Source organism: Humulus lupulus, chromosome 7 (genome assembly GCF_963169125.1).
Source record: "Humulus lupulus chromosome 7, drHumLupu1.1, whole genome shotgun sequence".
NCBI classification, from domain to species: Eukaryota; Viridiplantae; Streptophyta; class Magnoliopsida; order Rosales; family Cannabaceae; genus Humulus; species Humulus lupulus.
The window spans coordinates 147178616-147204187 of record NC_084799.1 but is presented as its reverse complement, the minus strand read 5'-3'; the positions used below and the strand labels follow the sequence as shown (position 1 = coordinate 147204187).

Here is a 25572-nt window from a genome sequence, read left to right as displayed (position 1 = left end):
GGCTGAATTATAGGAGCTGTAGTCAAAGACTCTTTTAATAAGTTGAAAGCCACTAAACACTTTTCATTAAACTCGAACTTTACATTTTTTTGAAGAAGGTTGCATAGTGGTGTGGAAATTTTAGAGAAATCCTTGATAAATCTCCGATAGAACCCAGCATGCCCAAGGAATGATCTCACTTCTTTCACACTAGTCGGAGATGGTAGAGAACGAATTAAATCAATCTTTGCCTTATCAACCTCTATTCCCTTGACTAAAATCACATGACCCAAAACTATACCTTGGTTTACCATAAAATGGCATTTTTCCCAATTAAGCACAAGGTTAGTTTCAATACACCGTTGGAGTACCAAAGTGAGATTATGAAGGCAGCAATCAAATGAGTCACCACAAACACTAAAATCATCCATAAAAAGCTCAATGATGTTTTCAATATATTATGAAAAAATGCTCATCATACATCGATGAGAAGTAGCAGGAGCATTACATAACCCAAACGGCATACGTCGGAAAGCGAATGTACCAAAAGGGCATGTGAAGGTTGTCTTCTCTTGATCTTCAAGAGCTATAACAATCTAATTATATCTCGAATAACCGTCAAGAAAACAATAATAAGGATGACCCGTTAACCTCTCAAGCATATGATCAATGAAAGGTAATGGAAAGTGATCTTTACGGGTTGTCGCATTCAACTTTCGGTAGTCTATACAAACTCGCCACCCGGTTTGCATTCTTTTTGGTACCAGCTTGTTTTCATCGTTCTTTACCACTGTGATTCCAGACTTCTTTGGTACTGCCTGAACTAGACTCACCCATTGACTGTCTGAAATTGGGTAAATAATACCCACACTAAGGAGCTTCAGTATCTCCTTTTTCACAACCTCCATCATAGGTAGATTTAATCTCCGTTGCGCCTCACGTGTTGGTTTAGACCCTTCTTCAAGTAAAATTCGGTGCATGCACATAGAAGGGCTAATCCCCTTAATATCAGCAATAGACCAACCAATGGCTGTTTTATATTCTTGGAGTACTCTCATTAATTTTTCTTTTTGGACTTGGTTAAGATTTCTTGCAATTATAACTGGAAGTGTCTCGTTCTTCCCCAAGTAAACATATTTAAGATGCTCCGAAAGTGGCTTCAATTCAAGTGTAGGAGCTTGAACAATTGATGGCTCCAATTTCTCATTAGAAATCGGTAAATTAAGAAATGCAACCTTCTTAAAAGTCTTGTCAAAACCACTATTGAGTGTGGTTATGACATCCATGATCTCATGAGAAAAATATTCATCGGTCAACACAAGATGCTCTCTCAACGCAACCTCCAAACAATCTTCACTATGCAAATCTAAAACTCGTTGAGAAAGGATATCCAACACATCAAGAGAGTAAACATGATGTACATCACTTGGATACCTCATAGCCTAAAAAATATTAAATCGAATTGTCTCCCCATAAAATTCCATGGTCAATGTACCGTCATGCACATCAATCTTAGTTCTCGCAGTTTTCATGAATAGTCTCCCCAACAAAATTGGAATGGAGCATGGAATAGATTCATCTTCCATATCAAGAACATAAAAATCAGCCAGAAACACCAATTCATTCACTTGAACTAAAACATCTTCTATTACACCCCTGGGATAAGCATTCGACCTATCAGCAAGTTGAATAATCATCCCTGTTTCTTCAAGTGGACCGAGATTCAATGAAGCATAAATGGAGAATGGTATGACATTGATAGAGGCTCCCAAATCCAACATACAACGCTCAATTCTTTTATTACCAATAGTGCAAGGGATAGTAAAATTACCAAGATCCTTACACTTTGGTGGAAGCTTCTTTTGAAGAACTGCATAAACATTCTCCTCCACACTAACTTTTTCATTACCCCTCAACTTACGCTTATTAGTGCACAACTCTTTCAAAAACTTGGCATAGCGCGACACTTGTTTAATAGCGTTAAGAAGAGAAATATTCACTTCTACCTTTCGGAATGTATCAAGAATTTCCTTGTCAACCTCTTCCTTTTTAGTCTTCTTTAATCTGCTTGGGAATGGAGGTGGGATGACAAAAGTAGGCTTAGGGTTTAGTTGTGTAGGGGTGGTTGGCTTTGAAGGAACATCTTCATTAACTGAGCAATCAACTTGTGGCTTGGATGAAAATTTACTGGGCATTTGAGGACTAGGTGGATCATATTGCGTCCCGCTTCACAAAGTTACTGCACTAGCATTCTCCTTGGGATTCATCTCAGGTTGTGAAGACAATTTATTAGAAAGATGAGCTTCCAACCTGTTATATGATGCTGCTAATTGTCCCACCTGATTCTCCAAACTTTTGATGGAAGCTTGGGTGGTTTGCTGAAACTGAAGAGTATTTGTAGCAAGTGCATTGATTAAATCCTCAGTAGAGGGTTTGGCACTTGGTGGTGGAGCAGCTTGTGGTGCTTGTGATGGTCTAGGTACAAAATTATTTTGAGACCGGTGTTGCAAAGTGAAACCAAGTGATCTCGCAGATGTAGACTGTGGAGCAACTTGTTGTTGATTCCCATAACGAAGATTTGGATGATCACGCCAGCCAGGATTATAAGTTTGTGAAAAGGGTTCATAATACATCTGACGTAGTTGACCAGGGAAATTTCCTACAACGTTAACACCCTCACTTTCTCCCTCAAATAGAGTAGGACAAGTATCAGTAGCATGCCCCACAACTTGACAAATTCCACATGGCCTCACCTGTTGGCCTAAAGCTAGTTGTTGTACCACTGCAGTTAATTGAGCCAATTGTTGACCCAGCTAATTAGCATTAGAGGTGCTCACTTCATTAGTTGATTTGGGTGGTGGAATAGGATCTTGGCGAATGCCAAACTGTTGTGAGTTAACAGCCATATTAGAAATCAAGCTCCTGGCTGCAGTAGGAGTCTTATCAACTAGTGCACCCCCACTGGCTGCATCAATTATACTCCTATCCAGTGATTGTAATCCTTCATAAAAGTACTGAATGAGGAGCTGTTCACTTATCTGATGATGAGGACAACTAGCACACAACTGCTTAAATCTCTCCCAATATTCATACAAAGACTCTCCTGTATATTGCCTTATACCACAGATCTCTTTCCTGATGCTTCCAACTTTAGATGCTGGAAAATATCGTTCCAGGAACATAGTCTTCATACCATTCTAGGTTTCAACAGTACCAGGTGGAAGATAGTACAACCACTCTTTAGCTGTATCCTTTAGGGAGAAAGGAAAAGCTCGCAGCTTAATTTGTTCTTCAGTCACTGCAGCAGGTTTCATACTAAAATAGACAATATGAAACTCCTTCAAATGTTTATTCGGATCCTCACCAGGCAGCCCATGGAAAGAAGGCAATAAGTGGATGAGGCCCGAATTCAGCTCAAAGTTTACATCCAACGGTGGATACTGGATGCAAAGTGGTTGTTGGTCAAGATTTGGCGCTGCCAACTCTTTCAATGTCCTTTGCTGGGCCATTGTTCTATAGGATCGAACTAAATTGTCAAAATTAGATTCGTTGTCAGACGGTAATGGCACTTTAACAGGATTGACTTGTGGAGCAAGACGTTGAAAGAGTGGATTATCAGTTATAGTCCTTGAAGAACGAGAAACTAACGATGACTCAAGATATTGTTTAAGCCTAAATAACCTTTCTTGGGTATCATCTTCACCAGACATATACACCTGACAATTCCACAGTAAAAACTAATTAGTCACAAATAAATAAATTTGAATAATAAAGAGAATAACAATAGTCTCCGGCAACGGCGCCAAAAATTTGATGGCTGTCATATACCACAACAAATTTAACAATGATTTTTCTTTCAATACTTCAAATTATTTTAGTATAATAGCAAGCATAGCTCAAACCCACGAGGACTATCATTCATTTTTTTTTTTTTTTGATCAAGAAGAAAAGGAACTTCAATGAACAAACAAGCTGTACAAAAACAGTGCTAAGCACTACAAGACCGAACCTGTAAACAAGCCACCAGCCCCTACACTAATTACATTGTAATTTCCTTAAAAAGGACTGCTCTTGGACTGTAAATTTCCTAAAATTAACCAAGTAAAGTATATATTTAACTACAATTTTAATCTCATTAACAAGACAGTTAGCTGTCAAAGAATAGTCATCAAATAAACTTTTGTTCCTATTCCTCCAAATGCTGTAAACAGTAGTAGCAACAGAAAGATTCAGGATAGCTGCCATCAGACCATGCCGAGGTCTAGCAAGCCAAACACTCCAACTAGTGAAGTCACTCAGCCAAGCAATGAAGCCAAACCAATTAAACAAAATTTGAAGCATCTGCTTTGATAGACAGCATGTAAAGAAAAGATGATGGTGACTTTCAGGAAAGCACCCACAGACCGGACACAGTTGAACAGGCACCACAATATGCAGCTTTAACAGGTTATCCCTAGTAAGAAGCTGCTCATTAATCACTTGCCAAAGAAGGAATCTATGCTTAGGCAAAGTGAGCTTGCACCAGACTGCCGAATAGTAGCCTACAAGCTGTTGGTTTTGAGCAAAATTATACAATTTGGATGGCTGAAACCTCCCAAAACTACCCGCTGCCTGAATCTCAATAAAACCAAATTTCTCCCTTATGTGACATAACTTCCTCCAATACTAGCTACAGTTAGATTTCAAAGTGTAACTCCAGAAATTGAGGCCTTTCAAATATATAGAGTTAACCCATTTAACCCATAAAATCTCAGGCTGCTCAGATAAAGCCCAAATATACTTGGCAAGAATCCAAAGAGCACCATCTCTGAAACCAAGTCCACCATACGCTTTTGGAAGGCAAACCTTCTTCCAAGAAGCTAAATGAGGTTTACTTCTCAGACCAGCACTACCCCACAAGAAGCTTCGGCATAATTTCTCAATTTCCTTAAAACACTCTGAGGTAAGATAAAGATACTCATCCAATAGTTACGGAGACCAAATAAAACCGAGTGGATAAGCTGCATACGGCCTGCATAGGAGAGGTGTCTACTGGACCAAGAGTTAAGTCTTAATCTGATTTTTTGCAAAATTATATCACAGTCCTCATGACGCCACTTAGTTGGCCTCATGGGAACCCCAAGGTACTTGAGCAGAAAGGATCCTTCCATGAGATCTATCTCCTGAGTTATGATGTTTCTCACAGTAGAAGAAACTTCGCCAAAAAAGATTTGAGACTTAGCAGAATTAATGGTCAAACCAGTAGCCGAACTGAAATCATCAAGAGCAATTTTAAGAGAAAGAACAACTGAATGAGTACCCTTACAAAAGAGGATCAAGTCATCAACAAAACAGAGATTTATAAGCTTTAAACTCTTGCACATTGGGTGAAATCTGAAAGAAGGATCAAGAGCAGCAAGTTGAAGTCTCCAAGTCAAATATTCCATGATAAGAACAAATAATAGAGGAGACATTGGATCTCCCTGACGCAACCCCTTCTTACCCTTGAATTTACCTTGAACACGACCATTCATGAGTAAAGAATAAGAAGTATTCCTTAAACACACCATAATCCATCCTATAAACTTCATAGGAAAACAGAAAGCTTTTAAAAGATCCTCAAGGAATTGCCAATCTACCGTGTCATAAGCCTTCCTCAAATCAATCTTTATAGCACATCTTGGGGAAGTAACAGCCCGACCATAATTTTTAATAAGATCTTGAAAGATCATGATATTATGAGCTATTGAACGACCCCTGGTTCGGCTGAACAATAGCAGGAAGAACCAACGCCAATCGAGAACATAAGAGCTTAGCTATACATTTATATAACGTAGTGCAGCACGCAATTGGCCTATAATCAATAGCTCGAGAAGGATTGGCCACCTTAGGGACTAAGGACAATGAAGTTTCATGAAGGTCTGAAGGAAAGCTCCCTGTTTCAAAACAATGACTGATAGTAGAACAAACTTCCTTGCCAACAACCTGCCAGGCAGCCTTGAAAAATCCAGAACCATAACCATCCGGACCCGGGGATTTGGTAGAGGGAATACCAAATAAAGCACTTCGAATTTCCTTAGTTGAAAAGGGTTTTAACAGTAAAGTTTGATGATCTATTGAGAGCTTAGTAACCAAGTCTATACAAGCCATGTTGATGCTGCCTGTAGCTGAACTCTGACCCCCCAAATAACCTCTTAAATGCTCAACAAAATGAGACAACCTCAGAAATATTATCCACCAGCTGACCTTGATAACAAAAGAAGCTATACTATTATTAGCTCTTCTTTGCTTCAGATAAGCAAAGAAAAAAGAAGTATTCAAATCTCCCTTCTTTAACCAGTCAATTTTACTTCTTTGGGTCAAAAAACTATAGAACATTTTTTCCTGAACTAGGTAAGCTTCAGCAGCTTCCTTAACACTTTGCTGGTATCTATACTCAGTCAAGTAAGCTTGAGCTTTTAACTGAGCATCCTGGTACTTTTCTTTAGCCATATCAAAGCTCAAACCAATATCTCCAAAAGTATTATGATTAAACTTCTTTAAACTATGTTTCAGCCTCAGGGATTTTAAGAAAATAGCCCTTAAACCAGTAGCTTGAATAGGTAACTGCCAGCTGAACCGCACCACTTCAGAGAACTGAGGATGATCAGCCCAAAAATTGTAAAACCTGAACAACTTTGTACCAAAACTCACCTTAGACTGAATATTGACAATACAAGAGCAGTGATCGGAAACAACTTCCCATTTAAAGACAGCAGTAGCATGAGGAAAAAGATCAAACCAAGTCTCATTTATAAAAACATGATCAATTTTGGAATAAATGCGAGCTGAACCATTTTGATTATTAGTCCAAGAGAAAAACGATCCTAAACTTTTTAAGGGAACCACATGAGCCTCCTCAAGCCAACGAACAGAATCTACCATCTCAACACCAGAAATAGGATTACCACCAACTCTATCCCTACCAGAAAAAGGGGCATTGAAATCCCCTAAAATAATCCAAGCTTCATGCACAAGAGAAAGTCTAAGTAACCCTTCCCACAATCTCCTTCTGCCTTCTAAAGAATTGAAGCCATAGACAAAAGTAATATAAAACCTTTGCTTCTGACCAACCATCGAAACCAAATAGTGAACAAATTGAGGAGAATCCTCAAGAATTGTAACCTTAACAAAAACCTTCCTCCACACAATCAAAATTCTACCCTCTGTAACCAAACTAGTATAAAAATCCCAGTTAGGTAACTTTTGCTTCATAAAATCCAGAATTTTAGGTCCCTTCATCTTAGTCTCCAAAAAACCTCCAATACCAATTTTGAACCTACTACAAATATCCTCAACTGATTTATGCTTATTAGAACTACTCAAACCCCTTAAATTCCAACTGAGAATATTACTATTATCCATTAGTAGAAATAGGTAAGGGAATACCATCTTTATTACCACACAAATGCTCTTGAAGAACCTGAAACTGATTGAGTTTATCTTGTCCTTGTCCTGAATTCTTTGTAGTTGAAACTGCCAGCTGCCCATATTTCGGATGAGAGGCTACTCGTTTAGGAGTGAGCCATCTATTGCTGTGCTGCTTATCTTTATCAATATCTGAAATTGCTCGAGAGTTAAGCTGGTTGCCCTCTGATGTAGTGACTGGTGCCCTTTCCATTTCAGTAGTATTAACCTGATCCCCTTCCTTTTCTACATTAACCAAACCTGCTTTCTCCAAACCAATAGACATTTCCTCCTCAGCAGTCGGCCTAGACTTCACCTCCTCTTTAGATGTAGTTCTTTTTTTACCCATTTTGCTTTCAACTCTTTTCGACATTCCATCTCAGCATGACCAAAACCAGAGCAAGCTTTACATTTAATAGGAAGCCATTCATATTCCACTTCTTGTTCCATTATCTGACCAAATTCATTCAGAAATTGAATATTTCTAGGGGGATTATCAGTTACTTCCATCTCCACAAGTACACTAGCAAACTGAATTCTTGAACGATCCCTAGTAAATTTATCAACCATTATCGGTTTACCAAGCGTGCTCACAAGAGCACTAAGACATTTGCTACCCCAATACTGCAAACCTAAGTCAGGCAAGCGAATCCAGAGCAGAACTGAACGAACAAGGCAAATGGCGCTAAGATCCGCAGACCAAGGCCTAATGATAACAGGTTTCCGATCAAAATGAAGGATACCATCTTCAAGAACTTGATCCCTAGTAGCTTCATCATTGAATTTGACCATGGTTAATCTCATCGTCATTCTAGAAATCTGAGCTATCCCTAAATGACCCCAGACTCTTTTAATGAATCCTTCGAAAACAGCCATAGGAGGATTTGCCCCTAGCACCATGCAAATAACTGCCGAACTCCAATTCACAGATTGGACCTTAACCTCTTTCTGCATCTATCCTTGCATATTTCCTTCCATCTTTGAACAAAGGCTCAGAAAACTCAAGTTTCTGATCTGAAAATGAAAGTTTTCTTGCTGAAAATTGCTGCCATTATCGTTGAGCTGAAGCTTGAAAATCCCCTTCCTCAACCTTATCTGCCCACATTGCCCCATGTGAAATCAAGTTTACTGGCCCATCTCCAACGAAATCATCCTCCTGAGAACATCTAGTCCCAGGCATCCGTGGCTCTTCGTAACTGAAACCTAAATCCTCTTCGCGAGCCCCTTCTTCTTCGTTCAACCCATCCGATTTTTGGTCCTTAAGCACCAGATCATTAGGACCAGAGTTATTCGGATCCCTCTGATCTTGATCCTGCTGTATCTCTTGATCTTCTACCCGAATTGCAAGCTTACGAATCAGTTTTTTCCTCTTCGCCATGGGAGAGAGCAAAACCGAACCTAAGCTTTTTTTCTCCTCTTCCTCTATCCGTTAATCAGCAAGTGTTATGAGAAATTGACTATCGTTCACTTTATTATTCAATAATTAACACTAAAACTTAAAAGGAGATTTTGATTTTTAACTCAAAATTAAATAGCATAAACTAGAAAGCAAATAAATATTGATATTACGATATTAAGAAACAGTTAAAGGTTAATCTCCACCTTCAACAATCATTCCTAATCACTAATAATAAATATTATTCCAATTTCTCAATTAAACTATTAACCCCGCAGATAATGCTGAAGCAGTCAATTATCTCAGTCTCCCTATTATAAGTAATCAAGGCGAAGTGCTCAATAATTAAATCTTTTAGCTAAGCAATAAATCTATGAAGCATACAATCTATTTAACTTAGATAAAGCATTAAGTTCTATGGAAACAAGTTAATCTAGGAAATAAATTAATGAAGCATATAATTCATTTAACCTAGGTTCTATTTTTCATCACAATCAACAATTCTTTTGACATCACTATCAATTACAATTTATCACTTACACTTAGAATCCTAAACTATTAGGTGAGTAGTAATTCTAAGATGACAATTGAATAATGTAAAACCTTAATTAGTTGGCCACCTAACAAGAAATAACAAAATTCATAACATTCAATTGGAAAAATAGAAACAATTTAATATTGAGATAAATTAAAGAATAATATTCATTATCAACAATCAAGAATTCATGTGTTTGGGTTTTGAATTAACCGTTAACCTAAAAAGAACATACTCCATAATAGTAATCATAATCACAAACATAATTATAATTAAGATTAAAGAGATTAAGGGAAGAAAAGAAACTAGATTGATGAACAAAAGTAATGTAGCCTTGTAGTCTTCTCTTCAGCCCTTTCTGAGTCTTTTTCTCTCCTAAACCGTAAAAAATGCCCCCCCCCCCTAAAATTAACCCTAATAATCCTTTATAGTCCCAATTAAATTCTAATTAAAAATCTGAAAATGTCGTCGCAAGCCGCGGCCTGGAAAATGCGAGTCGCGGCCTAGAACAAAACCTGTGCATAAATTGGTCACTCAGGCAGCGGTCTGAAAAAATTGAGCAGCAGCCTGACTCACTAAGCAGCGGCCTAAAAAAATCGCGTAGCGGTCTCTCTGGAAAAAAAAATTATGAAACTCCAATTTCTTCAATCCTTGATCTTAGATAGCTTGTACGTTGCCGCCACTTCAACATTTCAATCCCGAAAGCTTGGAATACTCCTAAAACTTTATTTTAACTACACTTGCCATCAAAATATCAGATTTATCATCATAAAATGCAATGTAGAAAATATGTTGTAGAATCACGAAACTAAGTTAAAACTATTAAAAATGCTATCATAACACCATCCAAGCATAGAAAAACTTAACAAATATTAATACAAAAATGACCTTATCACCACGTGGAAGACAACCAATAGCTGCAACTTCCTCATCCCAGCCACCATCCTCTCAGCAAGGCACTGCATCTCAAGAACAAAACAAACCGAGGAGACGAGGATGACAGAGTGGACCAGCAACAACATTTTCCTCATCTCTACCAACACCATCTTAGAATCTAAGTTATAGTGTGTCTGTCATCTTTTGTTGTTAAGACTGTTTTGGGTCATTTATGACCTTTGTTTTCAGGCATCTTTGGCTTAATTTTGTGTACAAATGTATAAGGTGTGGACCTTGTGATTTGGCCAAATATTTTGTGTAGCCTGTTTATGTAGCAAACTGATATGACTTTTTTGTTTATGAATTATGACTTGCATCTGTCTATCAATTTGGGTGCCAATTATATTTTGTATTTGCCATACTAGGTGCCAATTATGACCTTGCATCTTGTATGAATTTTCCACATGATACCATGTAGTCAAAATTATTATTTGCATCTGTGAAATTAAGCATAATGAACTTAAACTAACATAACCAAAATTTAACCAGAACAAGCACAATTGTCAAAATGCATTTATTCATTTTAGACTTGATGCATTACAGATACAATGAAACTAGCACTTTGACAACTGAAACAAACACCATTGCCTTGTATCATGTACTTTTTTTTTAACCAAAATCACACAATGTCTAATATTTCAAACACCGGACTAGTACAATTACAAATACAATGAAAACCAATTTTCCCCAACTTATACCAATCCAATCTTTCTTAAGGAGGTGACCACAAGCACTGCAAACATGACCTTCACCCATAATTGACTTGTTCCCACAATTTAGACTTGTTATTTCAGACTCTAAGAGATCTTCAGTATTCCAAGTTTCTCCCTCAATTCTTTTTCTCCAGTTTGGAACGACAACCCTTCCACCTTCAGCCATTTCTGGATCCATCCATCGGAAAAAATCGCAACCCCCTTCTGACTGACATAAAGCAAGAAGAAAACCTAGATGAAGAAAACCCAGATACAAAAAAAACAAAACAAATTTATCCACACTTACTTTCATTAACCGACAAGTTCGACATCTTCTCCCAGGATTTGCTTCAGTCCAAGAGGTTCTGACTACACTTTCCAAGCCACAATCGCACTGTTGTCGCGGTCGCAATCGAGTCCCACCCCTGCATCTTCGGGCCATTACTTTTGATCCACTGGAAAAATACGAACTTTCACCCTCTATTTTCCTCCACTGCTACTCGTCTTCTTTAGTTGTGGCTGGGTTTGAGGATTTATTTGGGTTTTGTTTTCGAAATGAGGTGTGTTTCTGGGTTTGTTCTTCTTTAGTTGTTTATGGACATGCCATTGTTTTTAATTTTCAAGTTGTTTTTATTTTGTTTCTAAATAAAACTTTTTTTTATTTCAAATTTTGGTTTTCGAAATACTAAATGGTGAATTAATCTCCACTGTACACGTGGACAAAATAAGACAGAATTAGGCTAGATAGCGACGGAAACCAACGGAAGTGGACAATGGGTACTATTGCCACAAAAAAAAATTGGGTACTAAATTACTAGTTCTTAAAATATTCGGTATTTTTGCCACTATTTCCCCTAAAAAGAATAAAAACTAAAAACAAATTTTTCCAAAAGGATCCTAGGATTTAGACAGCAACAAATTTGTATTAATTATCTTGCTAACTATCGCTGTTATCCATTTGTTGACACAAGTATAATTATACTTTTCCGTCATTAATATTCATCGCCAATGGATTAGAAATTACAATGGTACAACGTATAAGATTTAAATGGACAACAATCAACGGTTCTCCCTTTATTCTGCTGCCAAATAAAAAGGATTTTCTAGATTTTGTTATATACAAGGAATAAGAAACAAAATGATAAGAGCTATTAATGGTTCACTTTTGTATTAACTATATTAATTGCAAAATAATATAGTAAATAAAAAGGTGGAGATATTGATAATTTTTCTTCTACATATATCTCTTCTATATAAAAAAAAATAGGTAGATTACGAAAATTCTTAGTTTTAACCATTTTTTATTTTTTTTCCTTAACAATATTCTTATATTTAACTATAGATTGTAAACATAACTTAAACTTAAATAAAATTAAAGAAATAAATAATTAAACAAATTAAAATAAGATATTTTGAGATATTTTACAATGATAATTATTTAAAAATAATAAAAATATTTTATAACTTAAATACAATTTAAAACTTAAACTTAATATTATATTAAACATATAATATATATAATTTTTTGTTGTCACCGTAAAATTCAAAAAATAGAACAAATATAAATTTAAACAAAAATAAATAAATTAATTAAAATATGATATTTTATGATAATTTAAATAATTAAATCATATTTATTTAAAAACAATAAAGGCATACATATTATTTTTTTTATCTTATAAATTTGTGTGATAGTTTGTTTTTTATCAAGTGATTGAAACTTTTATTTCTTCATCAAATTCACCAAAAGACATTATGAGATACATTAGAAACTAAAAATAATTGATACATGTATACTACTGTTTACACTATAACTTTTTCTATTCTTATTTTATCTCTATTATTAATTTCTTTTTAAATATTATTGTTTTATACATATATATGTCATGTAAATATGAATATCTATACGTTGTGTTTATATGTCATATATAAATATTTATATATACTATATAAGTATAATTCATTTTATTATATATATTTTTTTAAATAACAGTGAATAAATTTTTATTAAAATTATAGACAATATTTATAACTTTAAAACTAAACAAACATGCATTGGAAAATAAGTTGTTTCTACCTAGTAATATTTATATAAGTAATAGTACAACAAAATCTCACGATCACCTTAAGGAGATGTTTGTCTTGAGTAGTTGAGTTACTTTAGAAAGTATAGAGGGACTTAAGATGGATGTAATATTAAATTATTGTGTACAAAATGATTCATTTTATCCTTAAAATACATGTGAGACCTACACAAATTATTAACTTTACCCCTTAAAATTTGAATTTATATTACCATTCACACCTTTACTTTAGCCATACCAAACACCCCTAAGAATATAATATAAAATAACAAAATCTACAATCCCAAAAGTTATCTTATTTCTTCCTTTTACTTGTAAAATATTTCTCAATTGTAATGGATAACATTAATATTGTTATGTATAAATAATAATAATAAATAAAACGTCGCACAAATATCTTCATGCACAATCAAATCAAAACGACAGCGTTAAAAGTGGGGATAAAAAAAATACGTATATAAAAAATAAATAAAAAAGCAGCTCACCTCACGGGCTTTCAATTCGGAGTATGCATATCAACATTATTTTGCTTATAAATGCCAAGTATCAACCTATCTCTCTCTCATCAGCTAAACTCTCCCTCCTTCTCTCCTATCCACTTCAATGGCTGCCACCGCCATCTTCTTCCTGTTACTTATCACTCTCTCCCAATCCCCGATCCAAACGACATGCAACCCCATCAAAACAGTCGTCGTTTTAGTCATGGAGAATCGGTCTTTCGACCACATGCTGGGCTGGATGAAGCGGCTCAACCCCGAAATCAACGGCGTAGATGGATCCGAGTCCAATCCAGTAGTCCCATCTGACCCGAACTCCAAACGGGTTTTCTTCCAGAACCAATCCCACTACGTGGACCCGGATCCAGGCCACTCATTCCAAGCCATACGACAGCAGATATTCGGCTCCGATAACGACAGTTCCACCGACCCACCTCCAATGAATGGATTCGCCCAACAAGCCTTCGCCATGGACAACACCTCCGCTATGGCTCAGGCCGTCATGAATGGCTTCGACCCGGACATGGTTCCCGTCTATAAAGCTCTAGTCTCTGAATTCGCCGTCTTTGATAGGTAATTATTTATTATTATCATTAAAACAATATTTTATTTATAGTTTTAATACAATTAGCCCTTCCTATGAAGTTTTGCTCTAATTTTTCTGAAAAATAAATTTGAAGATTTTTTAAATTAAATAAATGGTTGCCAGCAAATTTTTAAAAATGTCAAGTAAGGTATGTGTTACATGTAAAAAATTATATTTTGTGAAGAAAAAAATCTTTCTAATTTTGGCCTATTATTAGAAATTAATAAGATTGGTGGTATAATAGCATGTTCTTCTTGAGCATAGATAGAGCCAAAATTCTAAAGCTATTGAAATGACGTGTACTTAATAATTGCATTGCAAATAGCCCATGCTGTTTTCTGATCACGACTCTACATTTTAGCTTGATATGAAGGGAATCAATTATTTCTATTACTGTTTTTTTAAAAGCTTTTTTGAAGTGAGTCTTTGATTATTAGATTTTTACCATATGGTATAGGGCCACTATTGTTGTCCAATAGGTGTCATGTCATGCTAATCGAATTTCATAATTTAATAAATATTACTAGATATGCCTAACTAGGACGAATGTTAAAAAGTATATATACTTACTATATATTGTCTAAATTTTTAAAAAACGATGACAATAAATCTCCTAATTAATATAATACCCCTATCGGCTGCTTAGTATTATTTATTTATTTTGTAGCGAGTATTATTATTATTATTATTATTATTATTATTATTCCTTTCTTAATACAAATGTAAATCATTTCAAAAGTAATTATAGTTTACAAAAACTTTGGCTATTATTTATTATGTGACGTCAGAAACTGAATCATCCTATTACTATTACAGGTGGTTCGCGTCTGTGCCGTCATCAACTCAGCCAAACCGGTTATATGTCCACTCGGGTACTTCCGCCGGAGCGACGAGCAACATCCCGGCGTTGCTGGCCAAGGGCTACCCTCAACGAACCATCTTCGAGAATTTGGACGACGCCGGAATATCCTTTGGAATTTACTACCAAAACATCCCGGCCACACTTTTTTACCGTAACTTGAGAAAACTCAAGTACTGGGGCAAGTTCCACTCATACGGCAGTTCGTTTAAAAGCGACGCCAGAAAAGGGAAGCTCCCGGGCTACACTGTGGTGGAGCAGCGGTACACAGATACAAAGTCTTCCCCAGCCAATGATGACCACCCATCCCATGACGTGTACCAAGGTCAGATGTTCGTGAAGGAGGTGTACGAGACTCTGAGGGCCAGTCCACAGTGGAACCAAACCCTATTCATCATCACTTACGACGAGCATGGTGGCTTCTTTGATCACGTGCCCACGCCCGTGCGTGGGGTCCCTAGCCCTGACGACATTGTGGGTCCCGAACCATTTTTGTTTCGGTTTAATCGGTTGGGAGTTAGAGTTCCTACGATTATGGTCTCGCCTTGGATTGAGAAAGGAACCGGTGAGTACTATACTCTTTATTAAAATCTCCTTCAATTAAGTCCTTACTGTTTATATTTTTTTCTACATAATATGAATGTTAAAATGTATTTAGAGGTGTATAATATTTAGTAAAATGGGGAAATTATCTATATACACTTGAAAAATTTGTTAAAAAATTAACTGACTGAATTGCTACTTTTTCTATAAAAAAATCAAAGACTTAATTATTGACAAAAATTAATAATTAAGAACTAAAATGTGAATCAACGAAAAAGTTAATAAGCGTTTTTCCTAAGACTCAATTTTAAAACATATGATGCGATATCTAAATTGGTGTCTTATCATTTATAAAATGAATAGTGTATATATTTAGTATTAATCTAATTTGGTTGCATATGAAATAATATATATTAGGTCAAAATATATAGTATTAATCTAATTTGGTTGCATATGAAATAATATATATTAGGCCAAAATATTAAATTAACCGCTTAAGTTTTGACCTGTTAAGTATCAAACAATAAGTTAAGTCAGAGTTGTTTGATTGGTTGGACAAAAAATTTGGACAAATGATCTTGATTCAGTGATAAAAATAACAAATATAGAAGTTTATGAAAATGTCTAAAACACCGACACGTTTTAGGAGTTGCTAGCGTATTGGATATTTTGGTAAATGCAGTGCTCCATTTGCATAAATATTTTATTCCAGCCTATAGTTTATTTATGCTTCCATTTTCAAAGGGCAATAATTACATTTTCACACACACATGACCTACTATCACTGTAAATGAAAGCACTAATCTATTTTTTAAAATATTTTTTCAAAACGTATATTTTTCTATTTTCTCTCAAATTTTTACATTATATCATACATCAATTTTTTTATATTATTTAAATATTATATCTTTAAATATATTTTATTAATTAAAATAAAATAAAATAATTAAAAATAAATATATACTAAATGGGAGAGAAAATGCTTATAAAAAAAAATAATAATATTAAAATATTACATAAAAGATATGGATTAATTAGAGTTTGTGCATAATTATTATAAATATATGTATAAAGGAACTGATGAAAGATGTTTTTGTGAGTTTTAGCTAAATATTATAGAGAAAGTGTTTTACAAAATACATCACTAAAACATATTTTTTTATAATTTACCTCATATTTTTACATTATACCATATACCGACTTTTCTATTTTTTCTCTACATCATTTAAATATTATATTTTTAAAAAAATATTTCATTTATTTTAAAAAATAAAATAATTAAATATAATAATATCACACTCATATATATACAAAAATTTATAAAAATTAATAAAATATTTATAGCTAGATGAATAGTATTTTACTACATATAGAGAAATATTATTTATTTAAGTAAAAAAATTTAAGTTTACATCACTTATTGAAAGACTATTTAATAATTTTTTGTCTATATTATAAAGAATTAAACATTTTAGCTCATTCATTAAGAGTGCTCTTAGTCTTACATTTATCTTCAAAATGATTTTTTTTTTTTTTTAAAAATAGTCTTAGATGATCACAGTATGAACATCATATAGTGATGTACTGCTAGATACAATCCCAGGTAGTCCTCATATCGAAATATCCCAAACATGTCGTGTTTGCAATATTGACCACACGAACTTCATTTATAATTACCAAAAATGTACAAATAAAAGAATATCTATATTTGTTTCTAACTCTTCTTCTTTTCTTCATTTATTTCCAAAATAATGAGTGGGAACACGTCAAATCATATAAACCAGAATTATACTGTGGTTTTATAAGCAAATGCCATATTTGCTGTTGCTCAAAGTAAATACATATTTATATTAATATATATATATATATTACATGTTTTTTCTTTTACTTTCTTTTTAGTGTTGGTCAAATATCTCGGCTTTATTTCACACTGCTTTTTAATCAAGTTGGGCATTATATATAATATTGATGGCCATCTGTGTATTTTGTTGGTTTTCTTTTTTTCTTTATTCGGTGGGTGAATTCCACAAGTACTTTAATTAGTTAATGCTTTTCACGCTATGCCAATAACACATTAATAGACAGCGACAAAACCTCGCCCGTTTTGGTCCAATTTTCTTAACTAACACTCAATTAATGACTTGTATAGTAAAGGAGATGATTATTAATGGGCCGGTTAGGAAATTATTGTTGAGGTTGAGTTTTTCTTTTTCAATGTAGTAAAGTTTGGATTGGATGGACATATATCAATTATCATGCCAAGTACATGAAACCACACACCCACCACAAAACAAGACAAAAAAAGAGGTCCACACGAAGGCATGTTGTTGAGTTAACTAATTCATATGAAACATGAAAACAAACAAGTGGATTGTGTCAAAAACATATTTGTTTGAGTTGGGACATATTAATATGACTGCAAAATGATTGATTTGTATTAATATACTGTTGATTATGCAGTTGTTCATGGGACAAACGGGTTGCCATATCCAACGTCAGAGTTTGAACACTCATCCATTCCGGCTACGGTTAAGAAGATTTTCAACCTTCCCTCACCTTTCCTAACCAAGAGGGATGAATGGGCAGGAACGTTTGAAGGTATTGTCGAAAAGAGGACAGAACCAAGAACTGACTGCCCAGGTTAGTCACATGACTATACTAATAATCGATAAACACTATTTGTTTAATCCAACTATAAGAGAAGATTATATACATATACATTGGTTTGAGCAGAGATACTGCCAACACCGGTGCAGATAAGGAAGACTGGGGCTAATGAAGATGCGAAACTAAGCGAGTTTCAGCAGGAGCTGCTGCAGCTTGCCTCGGTTTTGAATGGAGATAACATATTGACAAGCTTCCCAGAAAAGATTGGGAAGGAAATGACTGTCAAGGAAGGGAAAGAGTACATGGAAGAAGCTGTGAAACGTTTCTTTGAGGCAGGACGTTATGCCAAGAGAATGGGAGTTGATGAAGAACAGATCGTCCAGATGAGGCCTTCCCTCACCACAAGATCGTCTTCCAATATCCCTGATGAGAAACCATGAACTTAAAAAAAATATGTAGTAATAATATTATATTTATTTATAAAAAATGAAAAAAGAATTCCCATCCGAAAGGGAGGGAGGGAAAGTAGTAAGGAAGTAGTTTTGCAAAGTTGTCAATTCAGTATGTACGCACAATAAAAAATGAATGAGAAGAAATCTAATGGAACAGTTTTTAATGCTTTTTTTTCCGCCGAGTAAAAGTTTTATTGAACTGAAACTCGAGTGCTACATTACATTTCACTACCATTACGCATTAGTTAGTCCCTACTGCTCTCTATTGTGATCCAGGTGAAACCGTTTCTGCTATGCCATGTTTATTCTTTTTTTTTCATTGAAGCCTGTAAGCCTTATAAAAAGCTATCATGGACTAAAGCGATCTCAATTATATATAAATTTTACATATGTATCCAAGAATGTCAAATTGACTTCAAAAACTTTCTGTAAACTCCCATCATAAATGTCCAACACCGCCAACCCCCCCCCCCCTAAAAAAAAAAAATTCTAGTGTTTACAAAAAGAATTCCAGCCTTTGTGTTTGTTTTCCTTTTCCTTTTTACTGTCAATAACCAAAGATCCATCTGTCTATGTATCATATTCTGTTTCAAGCAATTGCTATTCACATACCATCACCATCACCAGGGAGCTCTCTGAAGTCAGAGAGTAATGGCTTCACATTTTCTATCATTGACTTAAGGTGTCCCACCCAGGAATGTTTGCAGTAGCCTCATTTACCATTGTCACAAGTCTTACCTGCATAAAAGATCATTGCATGATTGATTTCATATAATTAATGACCCTCAAATAAAATTTCATATTATATCACAAACTTAACATTCTTGATGAAAAAATAAATTTCATACAGCTAAGGAATCTTACAAGAAATTATTTCACAGCAAAATCAAATTAATCAGAAAACACAGTTTTGACTAAAATAATTTAACTTCAATTCATGACCTCATAAATGGATATCTATGAGGGATAATATGGCAATGAAAGTTAAGATTATAAAGCTTAAAAAACAAATTGTCAAATTGTGGGTATTTGAGGAGACTCTTGTACATATTTTGTTGCTTGATAATTGTGGGCATTTGATGCTGTATGATGGGACGCTTCTAGTGGAGATCTGTCATTTCATCATGGTGGATAAATTAAGTACATAAGAAGAGCTTTACCTAGATAATTCATTTTGTACTTTTTTCTTCAAATTATTTCAGTTCCCTTCTTTTGACCTTTTGATTAACTTTTTATGAAATACAAATCCCACTGACTTCATAAAGTCAATGGGCTTTAGGCCTCTGAAGTCAATAATAAATCTTTAAAACATGAAAGAATCAGTGAATTTTCGCTAATTGGCAATTAAAGCTAATCAAGACTAGCTAATGTTGAACAATATTATGTTAACAGTCCTACTTTAGTCCCTGAATAATTTATTTACACACACACACATATATATATATGTGTGTGTGTGTGTGTGACATTTGAAGGAGCAGAGATTAGATTCGGGAAAAGCATAATTCAAGAAACTAGACCCAAACTTGCAATCCCTCAAAGTAAAACCAAACATTAAAAACCAAAAAACCAAACAAAGTAACAATGGAGTAGCCAATTTTTTGTGTTTATTGCATTCCCCTTAGTCATTGTACGAGCATGACTAATCTGCACTTCACTAGTATTCTATAGCAATTATGGTCAAGGGCAACGAATTGTTGTATTTTTTCAATGTATAAGCATTGAAAATACTGTCAAATTTATGTGATAGATTAAAAAACTGATCAATTTCCTAATTTAGCCTCAAGCCTCCTAACATTTCATATTAGGCTATCATAAACTAAATATTGATACTTACCACACTTTCAGGAACTCCTGGAGGGGGTAATGAAAGGTTTTTTGGTGGAGGACCACTTAGATAAGATCTCTTGTCAAAACGCCATTCTCCAATTTTTCCATAAGTCAGCTCTCCCTATTTATTACATGCATTGAAGGATTAGCTTTAGAAACTGTATGTAGTAAAGTGCATATACATGTAAGAGAGACTTTGGAACCATAATACCAATTAAAGAAAAGGTTTTGTCAAAAAAGGGAAAAAAAAAGAAAGAAAAGAAAAGGTTATGCAACATAACTTTTGTATTTGCTAATATTTATGCATCATAGTTATAGATTTAGTACAGCCAAAAGAAAACTTGTTTACTGTTTTTTTAAAAAGAATAAGCAATTGTCCATCAGCCTTCAACTAGTTTGTGTACATGCCCTCGCTCTCGAGCACATGTGTGTGTGTGTTAGAGAGATAGTTACCTTTAAGTTGTAGTCACATCCATAAGTATAATGGATAATAAACCTCTTACCAACTTCCAAATCCCACGGAGGCTGAAAAGTTGCAAATTGCAATGATGGACCTTAATATAACTTGAACAAATAATAAAAAAAATAAAACAGCAAAAAGAAAAAGAAAAAAAATAGAAGTAAAAATAAAAACAGAGAGAGGTCATGTTGGGGTTGGGGGAAAGGGGGGAGGAGGTATCATCAAACCTGCAACATGAAGTCTTTGCGAAGAATATGGCGTACCCCATGTAAAGCAGATGCTACAGCATATGCATACCTTATTTAAGAGAGAATTGAAAGAAATATCAAATTTATATCAGCAAGCTAAAGATATGCTGGCAGTCACAGCGAAACTACATTAAATTTTATCAAGTACTACTCACATTTCAAGCACCCATCCAAAAGCCTTATCAGTCTCTGGGTCATCTTTCATTCTCAAGGAAACATTCACCCACGTGGGAGCAATTTCCTCCAGAATGGACTGTGAAGAAGAAGAGTTGGTTAATACTGTATTGTAAGACTTTCGTTGTTGTGAAGGAAAAAAAAGAGTCTAACAAGCACAGCTGTAATTTAACTAATATATGCTATATTTAACTCATGATATTATATTCTTCAGTAATTATCTAAAATAAATTATCTTGAATTGTCTTAAATTTAGACTCCTCTCTTCTTTGAGAGTTTGAAATGAGAAATGAACAAGTACAAAAAAATCAATGCCCTGCATCAGAAATTTGAGTATAACACTTCTTATTGAGTTAGGAACTACCATGGAACTAGAAGATTACCTTTTTAATTATTACAGGAGAATTTCCAATGGGATCAACATTGTTCACTGGACCATTTTTATCTGGATAGAATTTTCTAATTATTTTTTCATTTTGGGCAGGCTTAATATAGAAAAATGGATATGCTGCAGGGTGATTTCCTTTTGCCAAGTTGGGCAAGGGATTTGCAAATATATGATCAGGTTCCGCCATTAAAATGTACCTGCAGCAGTCACGTGTAAGTGCCAAATATCAGAATTAACCAAGTTAGAGAGGCTAAACTTTGAGGAGACATAAGATTTAGTAACGAACTCTTCCTCTATTGTTGCTTTCTCCAGCCATTGGACAAAAGCCCATGGTCTATTCAAGACAATATAACCCTGGTTACGACATTAGTACGGGTTAGTAAACTTGATTGTCTGAAAAATAATGAAAGAAAAAAAAAGAGCAATAACAAATGGATTTAGAATAAATGTCATGATGTAACACAATTGGTTCGGTAGATGATATCAAAACGTGAACAAGGAAGAAATGAACCATTCAAACCCAATTGACATTTTGTGGATTCAGTAATATCAGGAATAACACTACTATCCCTTTATGCGTTCTAATACAAATTTTAGAACATGCGAATAATGTTGCCTAGCCTTCACCAGTCACCACAGTGAGTTTATTTTACATACAAATATCATAGAATCTAAACTTCTCATAAAAAAGATGGGACAATAATAACAAGTAAAAAGACAATTCTCACCCTATCCAAGCCCTGTGGAAGAGGATCGACAACGAATGTAGGAATCTCCTCCATCAAATTGTCAGGACTACCCGAATGCAAGATTCGGGTAAACTTTCCCATATCCGATCCAGGCATGTCTTTCATCTCTTTATACCAGTAATACATAATTCGACACTGCCACTGGCTGTAAGGAGCATCAGTTGCTGTAAGGGCGACATGATACTTTGAATTTGAATTCTCAGCTCTCTTCTTTTCTTCAGGCATTAGTATTACGGGTTCTAACAATTTCGATCCATCAGCACCCAAATTCTCTGAGCTGGAGGCTTTGTGGTGCATTACAATGGTTAATAGATTATATGTAGCAAAGAAAAATCCAAGCACCAAAAGAACAAGAAGCACTGGCGATGGCCGACCCATGTTTTTTCTTCCAATCATCTTTATGCGTCAGTAAGTGATTACCATGCACAAATCCTCAACAAAACAATTCAACCCAGTTCTAATATCCACAACAATTCTTCAGTACCAATCCAAAAAAAAATTCATAACCAGCTTCCAATTCACATTCCTCTTTCAAAATCTTTAACTGACTCAAACACAATCCAGGAAAAGCAAGAACAACTCTGCATTACATATACAGAAACCATTACAAGTCATATATATTTTCATCATAATTGTGCATGCAAATAGTACCATTCCAAAGAGTCAACATAATTCCTCCATAAGCGTAAACACCAAAACTACCATAGACAAAAATCCTAAAAATTCCCCAAAAATTCAGAACCAAACCACTCCAAAATTAAAACAAAATACGACAGAAAACATTACGCATCAACTAAAATTTATCAGATTACGAAATATCCACGTACAGATCTGGAATGGTTTATTGGGAGATCGAAATGGGGTTCAACCATAAAATCCAGTACGAAAACAGAGAGACCAAACCATAATGTATTATTGTTCTAACCATTTTACAGCTGAACCAAACAAATAGATAAATATTTCAACAAACAAAAAAAAGACATTGCAGAGTAAGGAATGGCTGAGAAAGGAAGAACCATACCTGCGAAACCTGAGGAGCCTTTTCGGAGAAATGAGGAGGTTGGAGAGTCAGAGAAAGACCGAGTTGGTTTTCAACTCTATGTTAGAGCTTTGAAAAGTCTGGAACTAAAATGTTTGTATTAAATATAATAATAAAATAACAATTATATTGCAAATAACAAAAATGTGTAGTCTGACTAAAATAAATAATTGTAATAATACTAATAAATTAATACACACCAAAATGGTCAAAAGGATATGAAATTGTAAGAACTTGTCGTGCAAACTATATTTTATAATACAAGTTGTTTAGTGGATGATTACGTGTCACCAGACTAGATAAGCCCCTACTCTATTTTCTCTGTTTTGGATTGTAAAATCATGGATAAATATAATTTTTTTTTTTTACATGAAATTAATTGTAACAATTTTTCATAAGATTTTCCCTTTAAAAAAAATCATAAGATTTTCATTCAATTATTGCTATGTGTATGCTATATGGATATAATGTTTTAACGACAGCTTAAAATTAGTGTAAAGTTGAAGAATAATAAAGAAAAATGAATAAAAATTTAGGTGAAAGTGAGTGTGAAGTGGCTTTATGGCTTCACAATCTAACAGGTGTAAAGGATTTGTTATACTTTGGGTGAATCCAAAGGAAGCCCCCCCCCCCCCCAAAAAAAAAAAAAACCAAAGAAAGAATCCGCTCAAAAAAAAAAAATATATTTATATATATATCCAAAAGGATGCACCAACCGTTTCACTTTTGTACATAAAAGCTTTATACATGAAGACTGAGAATACCTAATAATATATATAACCATTTATGTACGTATATGAATAACTTGGCTTTAAAAAAAATATATATGATCATGAATTGTTATTGTTGGCTGTCTCTTTCGCAATCAATGTTTATAAAAAATGTTAAAGAAATAGCTATATGAACAAATATTTTTACGTGGTTTAAGTTATAAAAGAACTATAGTCCATGAGTTTTTAGTATTAAGAAGATTTAAAGCTTGTGGTTGCAAGCTTCTACAATGTCTTCTCAGGCAGCGTTTAGATTGCTCTATGTATAAAAAATTTTCTAAAAAATCCTCAACCTTTACAATGAGACCCCTAACCCTATTTATAGGAGCTGGGGACATTAGTATTAATCACAAGCTATTTATACACATTCTTCTCCTAAATGAGGAATTAATACACTTTGGTGCATTGGGCCGCATTGAATAAAGGCCACGACCCAAGCGAGATTTGCAAGGCCCACTGCAGAAAGATAATCACTTTATGGGGAACACGTCCTTGGGACTGTCAAGGCATGCTATACGTACTTCCGTGTCAGGCGGTGTAGTGGGAGTGCGAATTGTCGAGTCGTACCGTGGGCAATGTTGCAGGCAGATCGCCCAAACAATTGTTAGATCTTCCTGAGGCAGCCAATCCGCATTGGTTAACATCTGGCCTATCCCTAAGATTTCGAGGATGAGATCCTCGGTCTGGAATGTAGCTGGAGGCAAGGAGACTATCAAGCATCCTCAGGAGGTGACCTTACGAAGACATTCATGTCTCTCGGAACATGGTCCAAGAAAGAGGTCGACACCTTCCTACTACCCGAGGAGGGTGACTTCCAACCGTTGGATTAATCCCCCGAGGACATGTCTCTCTGGGCGTTTGTCTCATGGAGAAGAGGCACGTGTCCTTGGGTGAAAACATAGACAACAGTTATAATAAATTTTAGAATTTGGGGGAGTTTAGAAATCAATAAGAATTATCGTGATAAACGTATTTGTTGACCACGATTTTGGCCAACTGCGAGTAGACGCAAAAACGACAATAAACCTTGAATAGAAAATAAATAACACAAGTAATTTTAATAGTGGTTCAGCCTCAATTTGTTGGTAATAGCCTAACCACTTGGAGTTGTGATATATGTATCTTACACTTAAGATCAGATGAACCTGAGCCAACTGAGTTTCTTAAGTGTAAGTAGAAAAATACAGAGTTTCTCTCTCTAGAGAATACAAGCTTTCTCTCTCTAAGCTCTCTTAGAAAATGCCCCAAGAATGCCTAAAGTAACAGTCTCAAAGTCTCAAAATTAGAGTTTTCCAAGTCTCAAAAAGATCAAATCTCCTTAAATGA

At 34.7% G+C, this 25572-nt stretch overlaps 5 protein-coding genes and 1 non-coding gene across 7 annotated transcripts; 2 read left to right on the top strand and 4 right to left on the bottom strand.

Moving 5' to 3' along the window:
• Positions 1-2207: 2207 nt before the first annotated feature.
• On the bottom strand, positions 2208-3161 carry LOC133792270 (uncharacterized). The gene is made up of 2 exons (XM_062230179.1): positions 2817-3161; positions 2208-2732 (listed from the first exon to the last, which is right to left on the bottom strand). The coding sequence occupies exons 1-2, from the start codon at positions 3159-3161 to the stop codon at positions 2208-2210; spliced, it is 870 nt and encodes a 289-aa protein (XP_062086163.1).
• LOC133793308 (small nucleolar RNA R71) lies at positions 3016-3122 on the top strand. The gene has a single exon (XR_009874758.1). It is a non-coding gene; the product is annotated as a small nucleolar RNA R71 (small nucleolar RNA).
• Positions 3162-7716: 4555 nt separating the features above from the next.
• LOC133792269 (uncharacterized) lies at positions 7717-8358 on the bottom strand. Its single transcript, XM_062230178.1, has one exon. It carries the CDS (start codon positions 8356-8358, stop codon positions 7717-7719), a length of 642 nt encoding a protein of 213 aa, XP_062086162.1.
• Positions 8359-10659: 2301 nt separating this feature from the next.
• LOC133789952 (uncharacterized) lies at positions 10660-12118 on the bottom strand. The gene is made up of 2 exons (XM_062227602.1): positions 11271-12118; positions 10660-11192 (listed from the first exon to the last, which is right to left on the bottom strand). The coding sequence occupies exons 1-2, from the start codon at positions 11403-11405 to the stop codon at positions 10902-10904; spliced, it is 426 nt and encodes a 141-aa protein (XP_062083586.1). The 5' UTR covers positions 11406-12118; the 3' UTR covers positions 10660-10901.
• Positions 12119-13552: 1434 nt separating this feature from the next.
• Positions 13553-18755, top strand: LOC133788698 (non-specific phospholipase C2). 2 transcript variants are annotated; one of them, XM_062226268.1, is made up of 4 exons: positions 13553-14117; positions 14947-15554; positions 17993-18172; positions 18289-18755. In XM_062226268.1, exons 1-4 carry the CDS (start codon positions 13651-13653, stop codon positions 18306-18308), a joined length of 1275 nt encoding a protein of 424 aa, XP_062082252.1. In that variant the 5' UTR covers positions 13553-13650; the 3' UTR covers positions 18309-18755. The 2 variants fall into 2 exon arrangements, with proteins under 2 accessions (XP_062082252.1, XP_062082251.1); XM_062226267.1 differs by having other exon boundaries at positions 13557-14117; positions 18266-18755.
• Positions 18756-18942: 187 nt separating this feature from the next.
• Positions 18943-23606, bottom strand: LOC133788699 (hydroxyproline O-arabinosyltransferase NOD3-like). Its single transcript, XM_062226269.1, has 9 exons — positions 23459-23606; positions 22417-23018; positions 21975-22042; positions 21684-21885; positions 21282-21379; positions 21106-21175; positions 20872-20943; positions 20426-20539; positions 18943-19329 (listed from the first exon to the last, which is right to left on the bottom strand). Exons 2-9 carry the CDS (start codon positions 22831-22833, stop codon positions 19261-19263), a joined length of 1110 nt encoding a protein of 369 aa, XP_062082253.1. The 5' UTR covers positions 22834-23018; positions 23459-23606; the 3' UTR covers positions 18943-19260.
• Between the last annotated feature and the right edge of the window lie 1966 nt (positions 23607-25572).